The sequence below is a fragment of the Rhinolophus ferrumequinum genome, chromosome 21 (assembly GCF_004115265.2).
Source record: "Rhinolophus ferrumequinum isolate MPI-CBG mRhiFer1 chromosome 21, mRhiFer1_v1.p, whole genome shotgun sequence".
NCBI lineage: Eukaryota > Metazoa > Chordata > Mammalia > Chiroptera > Rhinolophidae > Rhinolophus > Rhinolophus ferrumequinum.
Window position 1 is genome coordinate 50145261 of NC_046304.1, and position 9525 is coordinate 50154785.

Below are 9525 nucleotides of genomic sequence, written 5' to 3' on the forward strand. Positions count from 1 at the left end.
CTGCTGAGCCCCTTGCTAAGTGCTCTGAGAAACAGACATAGTAATATTTCTTATCTCCCAGATGGCTGGCTTTTACCACACTTCCCTCCTCATGGCAACCCAGTGACAATTTAAATTGTTCCAAGGTTCCAGAAATCTCAGGATGACTCATTTCTTAAGGTTTCTGGAAGAGTATTTTACCCAAGCCCTTTATGAACCAAATTAGAGTATTTTCTTGAAAGTCTTCATCCCCCAGCAGAGTCCGGCTGATATCTTCAGAGAGGTCTGGCCGTTGGTTTGAGGGTGTCACATGACCAGTGACCCACACTCTCCAGCAGCCCAGGGCTGCCAAGTGGGGGGTGTCTTCCTGCTTCATTCTCTGCCCAGCCTGAGGCTGCAGGCCATGCCCCGGGAGCAGCCTGGCATCTCCTGAGTGACAACACAGTGGCATGCTTCTGTCTTTTCCTCAGGTAAACCTGCTCTTTACTCTTGGCAGTGAGGTGGGGCCCGGCCTCCTCCACAGTGACTTTGTTTCTGCTCCCCTTTAACTGACCTCAGGGGTGTCTGGGGGGTGTAGGGGAGGGACAGACACTGTAGGAGTAGGGCCAAGAGGACACCCACACCCTCCAGCATGGCCTTTGATCCAGACGTTAGGGACCGTGCCTGTCACTTGTGGGTGCCCTTTGTTCTTGTTTGTGTGTTTGAATAAAGTCTGAAATGTTGTGACTTTTTTTTTTGGGTCAATAAAGACATGAAACAAACTTCTGAATCTCGAAACCTTTGTTGTACGTTTTCCAGTAGTGCAAGCTCCTTGGTTTCCACGGGCACCATTAATGATTCGCCAACTGTTCTCTGGAGCCGAATTTCACGGCATGTTTTCTAGCGGGCTTCTTACAAAGTCCTGATTTCTCCTGCTGTTAAAACTGCCGAGAGGGTGTTGGGCCTTCCTCCTCCTCACTTTCATTTTACTGCATCTGAAAGGAAGGGAGAGTGTGAGACGAGGTGGACAGATGGGCTGGCTACGCACCAGAGAGCTGCAGAGAGACAAGGGGAGGAGTATGAGACGGCTTTTAAAGGAAAGTCTTCCTGGAAGAGAGTGACGAGGTGCACGTTTTCTCTGCAAGGATGAGTTAAGAAATGTGAGGTGACAGTCACGTAACCAGCAAGAGACAATGCATCAGCACTGCAAATCCAGTGGCACACTTTTTGCCCTGCTGACATCACAAGCAGAATACTGGGACTGGTCACGCTTGAATTATGACATCAAGGAGCAAAATTGCTGGCAGATTTTGAGGGGGGCTAACTTGCTAGGGAGACCACAGAACAGCAGCCGAAGGGAAAGGTGAGAAGGCGGTTGTCAGATCCCGAGAGATGTAAAGGAATGGACGGGGGCACACTGGATTGATGGGGACCCTCCGAGCAGCTGGTGAAGGGCTAGGGGTGAGGGGGCCCCCTGCACCTGAGTGCCCAAGGATTCTCTTCCCTCCCCCCACAGAGCAGCCAAGCCTCGGGCTCTCCCTGACATGCAGAGAATGACATACCTGTGCTTCCTACCTTTCTTCTGAAAAGCCAAGGCATGGCTCCTTTCCCTTGTCATGTGACTGCTTTCTGCCATCCACTGTCTTGTCCAGGCTTTGTTCCAGGAATTAGGGCCAGGACAAAGAGAACACAACCCCTAGTTTATGCCCCCCCATGGGTTGACCAATGACACGGTCCCTGTGGCCCATGGGCAGACGGCTGCTTCTAAGAAGGACTGGTGTACCCCCGCAAGTCGCCTCAGCTCCTGCCTTGGCTTCTGCATGGCTTTGCTCTGTCTTCCCAGGGCCAGTCCAGGACCACGTCCCAGCCCTCAAGCCCTCCTGAAGGCCAGTTCCCGGACCGTGCCAGCAGCAAGTTCTGCACGTTGGAGGAGCAAGTCATCTGTCCCATTTGCCTGGAGGTGTTCCACAACCTACTCACCACCGCCTGTGGCCACAACTTCTGTATGTCCTGCCTCCAAGCGTTCTGGGGCCACCAGGCTACCATGGGCGAGACCCTCTATTGTCCCCAGTGCTGGGAGAGCTTCCCCTCCAGGCCGCGCCTCTGCAAGAATGTCGTCCTGGAGATGGTGACCTGCTTCACCCAGACCAAGGGCCAGACCTTGGGGCCCTCTTGCAAACTGGCCGGGCCCAGGGACGTGCCCTGTGACCTCTGTGCCCCTCAGAAGCTCAAGTCAGTCAAGTCATGCCTGGATGCCCGGCCTCCCTGTGCGAGAAGCACCAGTGCAGCCACTTTGCGGAGCAGGTGTTCCGGGACCACCAGCTGCTGGAGCCCGTGTGGGATCTCAAGAGCTGCTTGTGCCAGAAGCATCGCAAGCTGCAGAGGCTGTACTGCCGCACGGAAGGCTGCTGCGTGTGCGGGACCTGCCTGCTGGAACAGCACAAGAACCATGACACTATCCCCCTGGGGGAGGAGCGAGCCCGCAGGGAGGTGAGGCTGGTGGTTGGCGGGAGGAGCGTGGCATCTCCTGGTTGGGAGTCTTTCACTGAAGGCGAAAGCCGTTTGCAAGCCCCAGGCACACCTTTCCTTGGAGGAAAATTCTGGAGCCATTAAAGTGATGGTGAGCGGGGTCATGCTGGGCGATGGATCAGTGCTGGCGTGTTAAATGAATAAGGATCCCAAATGGCACGGGTGAGTCCTGTGTTCAGTTTCTTGCACAGGAAAAAGGTGGAAAGAAAATATATCAAAATACAAACATGTCATGTTAGGTTGGGCGAGTCCCCTTTTCTCTATTTTCAAATTTTGTTTAATATACTTGTATTGCTTTTTATAATGGAATACTTAGATGTTAGACATTCTGTCATGTATATTCTGTGACAGGCCTCTTCCAATAGAGCCACCCGTTAACGGCCCATGGCAAGGGCTTGTGCTGGAATGGAAACCAGCTCATCACACTGTTGACATCGGCTGGCACTGTCTTCTCAGTGAAGGAAGCAGCAGTGTGTTGATTTACCGTCTGGCACGAGCTTCTTATTTTGTGGTGGGTCAGCGACAGTTCACGTACAGGCACTTGGAATAGCACAGTTCTATAATATACTGCAAAACACGAAAATGCCCATTGCTGGAATAGGTGGAGCAACTGCCCCGGGGAGCCCAGGGCTCCATATGTGGGGTGCCCCTCCTTGACCCACTGCCTCGTAGGCCTTTCAAGCCCCTTCTTGTGATGGGAAACCAATGGTCATCACAGCAGAGAACCTGACCCCTAAGAATGGGGACGGAGGGAGTGAGAGACCAAGAGTAGAGGGGAGGACCCCAGTCAGCTACCCTTCAGCTGGGTCTTTCCTATTCTCTTTCTCATTCTCATTGAAACCGTTTAAGAATGTAAGTGATACGTCTCTTCTGGGCTTGAACATGGGGCTGCTCAGAGAAGGGCTGCTGCTCCTAGGTCATCGGCAATCAGGGCCCTCCCCCCCCCTCACCCCAGGTGGAGGGGCGGCAGGTCATCGGCAATCAGGGCCCTCCCCCCCCCCCAGGTGGAGGGGCGGCAGGTCCAGGCCAGTGTGGAGACCCAGAGGCTAATGATCACCTCCGACAGCCGGAAGCACCGCGGGCAGGTGGCCTTCCTCTCGGTAAGGGTGGCCCACCCCGCCCTCAGCCCGGGCTGCCCCAGCGCCCTGCATCAGGCTGGGGGGACTCTCAGGGCTTGGAGTGGATGGTGTGGGGCCAGGCTGACAGTCAGGGTGTCTGGGCCGGCTCTGAGCCTTGACAATAAGGGTACGGGAGTGGGGCTCAGAGATGACTCTTTATGCCCCCTCCCCTCCAACCGCCCAGAAATTGATCCAGACAACACGGGATGAGGTGAACTACTGCTTCTCAGAGATCATCCAGGAGGTCAAACCGCTGCAGGTGAAGGTCTTGGATTTTGTGGACAAAGAGGAGGCAGCTGCCCTGGGGAAGCTGGGCCGCTCCATCCAGCCGAGCCACAACCGGCTCCTAAAGCTGGAGGGGGACAGCATCTGGCTGCGCACCAACCAGAGTGACCAGCAATTTCGGCAGGCAAGGCCCCGCCCCACCGCCACCTCTGCCCTAGGTGCTGTGACAACCTCCACTCCTCCTCCACCCACTGACACACCAGACCTGCCCAGACCTGGGACTCCGTGACCAGTGTTTGGGGTGGCCTCATTTGTCCACTTCCCTACCTTGGGGAGCCCCCCCCCCCCGCCAGCTCATCCATCTTGAGCTTACACCAACACCCCTGGCTTCCTCCACCTCAGCACTCAGCCTTCCCCTCAATTTCCTGCCTCCGTTTCCCTGGAACCCTAGGATTCTGGGCATCTGACAGTCTAAGTTTCTCCAGACTAGCCCAGGCAGGGCTGGAAGTGAGACCAGAACAATCTACGAAGCCTGGATTGAAATCCCTTTTCATTCCTCAGCCCTGGCCTGGCCCTCAGCCTGATCTGGTGCTGCTGCCAGAGGGTACCAAGCAGGGTGGCTGGTGGGGTCGGGGGTGGGGTGAGGGTGGTGGCAGCAGCCTTCTCTGTGGGTGGGTCCCCGCTGCCCAAACCCTGTGCTTGGAAGTCCTAGCCTAGCTCTCCTTTCTTCAGCGGCCATCACACCCTTGAGCAGATTTCTGGGGCTATTATTGCTCACCTTGGCCCACATACACAACAGGGAGCATTTGGCAAAGGTTTTCACTAAGCAATTACAGGCTCAAAAGACACCCTCCCCCCATAGTTTTCTAAAAATCCATTTTGCTTAATGTGCTCCGCTGTGGCTTTAGCAAAGCCTTAACCTAAGATTTCCAAACAACCAGAAGTAGCGGGGAGAGATGCCCAAGTTTGAAAATGGGCAGCTTCTCCTCCTGCCCCATGGTTCTGGACACCACCAAGCCCCTGGCATAAGTATCCTGGCCCCGCCCTGCATCAGGAGTTCCCCAGGCTAAAGCACTTCCCAGACTGCATAGAACCCCTGGTGGGCACCAACTGTGAGAAGAAGCAGAGCTTCCTCCAGCTGCCAGAGACCCTGGCGGAGCTCCGGAGCCAGCTGATGGATGTGGGGCTCAGCTTTGTCAACCAGCTCCTCCTGCGGGGTCAGTACCTGGTGGCCCGGGGCCACTGGAGATTCTGGGGGTGGGACGGCCCTACAGGGCAGTGGTTGGGGTTCCGGGCAGTGGTTGGGGTTCCGGGCACTTGTGGAGAGCCCTGCCTGCCCGTGTGCACCTTCCCCAGGTGACACAGCCTCTGGAAGCCCGTGCCACTCTCCGAAAGGGTGTTGGGCTGTGAGAGTGTCCTCAGCAAAGCCTCTCCATCTCCCCCAGGCATTAAAATGAACTCCTATGAGGTGCTGCCCTCAGCTGTGGACAGGAAAACACTTCTCAAGTGTGAGTCTTCCGTACTGGGGTCTGGCCCCCAGGGTAGGAAGGAGAGAGCAGGGCCCCTGGGTGCCTCCACTTCCCCAGTTCCACCTCCATTCATGTCAGGGCTCCAGAGAGATGCCAGCTCTCCTTCCTTGGGACTGGGGACCTGAAAGAAAAGGGAGAAGACTTGTCCGGTCCTACCACTGTGGATGGGGCAAGACCCCGCCGACTGCCCAGAGGCAGGCTCCGCACCCCCCCAGGCACTGGGGTGTGGCACAACCTCTGCCCTCAGCTGGCTGGCTGCCAACCTCCCCTGGGCATTAGCCAAGCCCGCTTGGAGCAGCCTGTCCATTTCTTCCTCAGACAATCTCCCTTTTCATTTGGTGTCCCCTCTCCCGGCTGGACTGGGGACCAAATCCCAATGGCTTGTCTGCGATCTCCAGGGTCGAGGTGGTATGGCCTTCAGTGAACCCTCTGCGGGACATCCTCCCTTGCCCTTGACTTTCCCTCAGTCCCTCCATCTGGCATCCTGAATAAATAAAAAAGGGAGACTCTGTTAGGGTCTGGTGAGGTCAGGGAGGAGAACTCGGTCCTCAGCTTCTCTAGGAAAGTGGACCTTTGGGGGGGACCTTTCATCCTTCTTCCAGAGGCTCTCAGGGCCCTTCCCCAACCCCCAGTTGGAGACTTGGAAGGGGGTGGGGAGCAGAGGGGCCACTCCTAGAAGCTGAGGGTGGAAGCACTTGGAGCCCTCTATGTAAATACCATCCATCAGACTCAGCACCTCGTTCCTCCAGGCCCCCAGGCTCTGCCCTGGGCCGCTGACCCCAGCTTCCTTTCCTCCCCTGTCCTTCCCTCCTCCCAGCTGACTGCAACATGAACTTCCACCCCGCCATGGCCACGAGGAGCTCTTCCTGTTCCAGGAGACCCACTGGGTGCTGAACCTGGGCATCCTCCTGGAGCCCTATGCCGCGGGCAGCTCCTTCCCGGCTTCAAGGGGTGGCCGCAGGTGCTGTGCTCGCGCGGCCTGTCCGAGGGCCACCACGACTGGGAGGCCAAGGTGTCCAACTCGTGGGTGTGCCGGGGCGTCACCTACCGCCGCAGCTCCCCACTCAGCGGCCGCCGACCCCGCAACATCGTCTACCTGCTGGGCCGCAACCCCTACTCCTGGTGCCTGGAGTGGGACGCGCTCAAGTTCTCCGTGTGGCACAACAACACGCAGACCGTGCTGCACGGCGGCGACCAACGCTCGGCGTGGCGCTTGGTTGTAGCGCCGGCTGCCTGTCTTTCTACAGCGTGGCCGACAGCGGCAGCCTCGGCTACCGCTTCCTCGCCTCCTTCCTGGAGCCGCTGCACCCGGCGGTCACGGTCAGCAGCAGGGCCTTGGTCACGCTCAAGCAGGTGTAGGCAGCGGCAAATAAAAGCTGGACTTTAGAGGTGGCTGGGGCGCTGCGGGGAGCGTGAGGGTGGCCGGCCCTCGGGGTCGCCTGGCTGGGGGTGATGGGGTGGGCGGCGAACCTGCCATGCAACCTGCTGGCTAGACTCCAACTGCAGCACTCACCTGCCTGCCCAGTGGCCCTGGGAATCCCAGAAAACAGGCAGACCCGTCTGTCCCCACAGCTACAGAAGGCGCTGGACTTTCCCTGGGACTGGGGACAGTCCTGTGGCCTCTGGAGGGGGCATTTCTGACCCAGGTGCACAGCCCATCCTCACTCCCAACTGTCCAGAACCAGTCAGAGGCCACTGGCCTTGGTTATCCAGGCTGGTCCTGGCCACACAGCACCAGGTAGATACCTGTCCCCTAAGGTCTTGTGATCTGAGAGTGGATGGGGTTTGGACCAGGTGCCTTCTCTCAGGCTCCTCCCCTTCAGGTGGCCAGACTGAGAGGTGGCACCTTACAGATTGGGGTAGGGGTGTTCGGTCTGACTTACTGGTTTAACTGGGGGCTAGAGGTTAAGCGGAAGAACGCAGGCCAATTTCAGACCAAAAGAGAAAGGCTGAGGGCCTAAGTGCTGCTCCCGGCTGTGGCTGCACCCTACTGCGCATTGCTGAGCTTCTCACACAGCTGGTGTTTTATAGTCCAGACATGCTGTGGAACTGAGGCGATCCTGGGTGGGCAAAACTTAAACCACTCTGTACCCTCCTCAGTGTTCCTGAAAGCAGCTTTCCCTGCCCCAGCCACAGGCCCAGCCCATTCAGCTCCCAGAGGGTAACACTGCCGGAAGACAAAGGGGCTTCGTCCTCATCCAGGCCTCTCCTATCCCACCTGCCCAGCAGGGGGTGTGGAAACCTGAGGGAGAGGCTGGACCCTGGCCAGGCCACTGCCCTGCCACCCTGCAGGAGCATGACTGGGGACTCACCCCTCTGGGGAAGCTGCCTCCGAATTTCCAGCCTCAACCAGCCATTTGTTCCTGTGGCTTCTCATTTGGGGGCTCTCAGTAAGGTTAATGATTGGCTCTGACAAGGAAATGATACCAGTCATGGGAGAAAATCCCTAGGGCAACGTAGTCCCAGACACAGGCCAAACGGCACCCCAAGGAGGTGTGCCTGAATTCCATCCCCATGGGGCCTGTTCTGGGGGGATTAGTAACCCTCATGTTTTTGTTCAGGAGGTGGTGTTTTTGGGGGACACAACAGGGGCACTCTGGCTCCTCTGAGCAAGCCTTGGCTGGGCTCTCCCACTGACCTCCCTGCAGACTCCGTTCAGCAGCAATCCCAACCTCTTTTCCCCATGGGCTGCTACCTGTGATCATAGCTAGGAATGAAATCTAAACCATTCCCCGATATTCAGGAGAAAACTTGCACGCCAAAATGCCTAAATCTTGCCTCCCCACCCCACCCCACCCCCAATCTTCACTCTTCCCAGCTCGAGGGGCTGCAGGCTCCTAGGCAGGTAATGATTCTGAGGAGGTGAATGTGTGATCCCAGGGGACAGGGGCCTGCTCTGGCTAGCCGCGTGGGTCTCAGAGTCCTTCCCCATCGGGGAGCTGACAAGGAGGGGCTACCCTGGCCAGCTCCTCCTGGCTCTGAGGAACATGCAGTTCCGGAGTGGGGTGGTGTGTGATTCTGGAACTGTGGCACTCTCAGGCACATGGTACAAAACCACATCCGAATGTAAGAGGAATGTCATTGACTTTCTTAAACAGTAGTTCCTCATTTAGAGTTCCTAGGCCCGTAGGGGTCCACAAGGATAGTCCTGGGGGGCCTCAAGTACTTTCCAGTATTTCAAAAAGCCGAACGGCAAGCAGGCATGTCAGTGAGGTCGGCCATCAAACTGAAATGTCAGGGTTGTTTGCTCATGACTCAGCGTTTGCCTCACGGGGAAAATATCATAGAGGGGGACCTTTGGGTGCACGATCAGCCAGTGCTCTTGGATAAACCACATCACTGAACCCTACCCCTCCCCTTTCCCCCACTGTAGAGAAACCAGGGAGGGGACTGTCCCTGGAATGCCGCCCACACACTTGCCAGAGCCTTCCTGCTCCTGCCTTAGCACGCAAAGAATACTTTGTTTAATATGAGTCCAAACAGGCTGTAACCTAATCTGTCTCTGAGGATTATTTCACTTAAAAATTTCCTTGTTATTCTTTACAAAAAGATTGTGTTCCTATATTCGATACTTTTAAAATTAGTCTTTTTGCATTTTCTATAAAAGTAATTTTGCTTTTATTTAACAAATACATAGTGCCTCCTATGTGGCAGCCACCGTTCATGGCAAAATGTTCCTGGCAATAGGAACTCGTTTAATCCTCATAGCAACCCTATAAATAGGTATTAAGGAAACTGAGGACGAGAAGTTAAATGATTTGTCCAAGGTCACGAAGTTGTATACTGTGGGGAGCCAGGTAGTCGCTTTTTTTAACCACTATGCTATATAGCCTCTCCTATAATACATTCATTATAAAAAATGTACATAATATAGAAACAAAGAAAATAAAACCTCCCACAATCCTACCCTCCTCGAAATAACCTCTCCTTTTCTTTCCAGTCTTCTTATGCAGAGAAAGCTACAGATCAGCTGAAGATGTAGATAGCTAGAAGATAGAATTACAACTCATATTGCACATTTGCCACCAATCTCACGCTGTGCACATTTTCCAAAGTTATTTTTTCAAAATGCAAAAATGGCTTGCTCACTGGCTGCATAATATTATATCCTACAAATCTGTCCTGTAGCTTTGTTTTGTCTGCATTCCTTCCCTGGTTCCCCTTAG

General features: G+C 55.5%; 1 protein-coding gene across 1 annotated transcript; it reads left to right on the top strand.

Moving 5' to 3' along the window:
* Positions 1 to 1383: 1383 nt before the first annotated feature.
* LOC117013228 (E3 ubiquitin/ISG15 ligase TRIM25-like) lies at positions 1384 to 6718 on the top strand. Its single transcript, XM_033090165.1, is given in 11 exon segments — positions 1384 to 1405; positions 1731 to 2207; positions 2210 to 2448; positions 3492 to 3587; positions 3790 to 4014; positions 4885 to 5047; positions 5276 to 5338; positions 6177 to 6209; positions 6212 to 6291; positions 6294 to 6546; positions 6549 to 6718. Coding segments are annotated over 11 exon segments (1821 nt in total).
* Positions 6719 to 9525: the final 2807 nt, after the last annotated feature.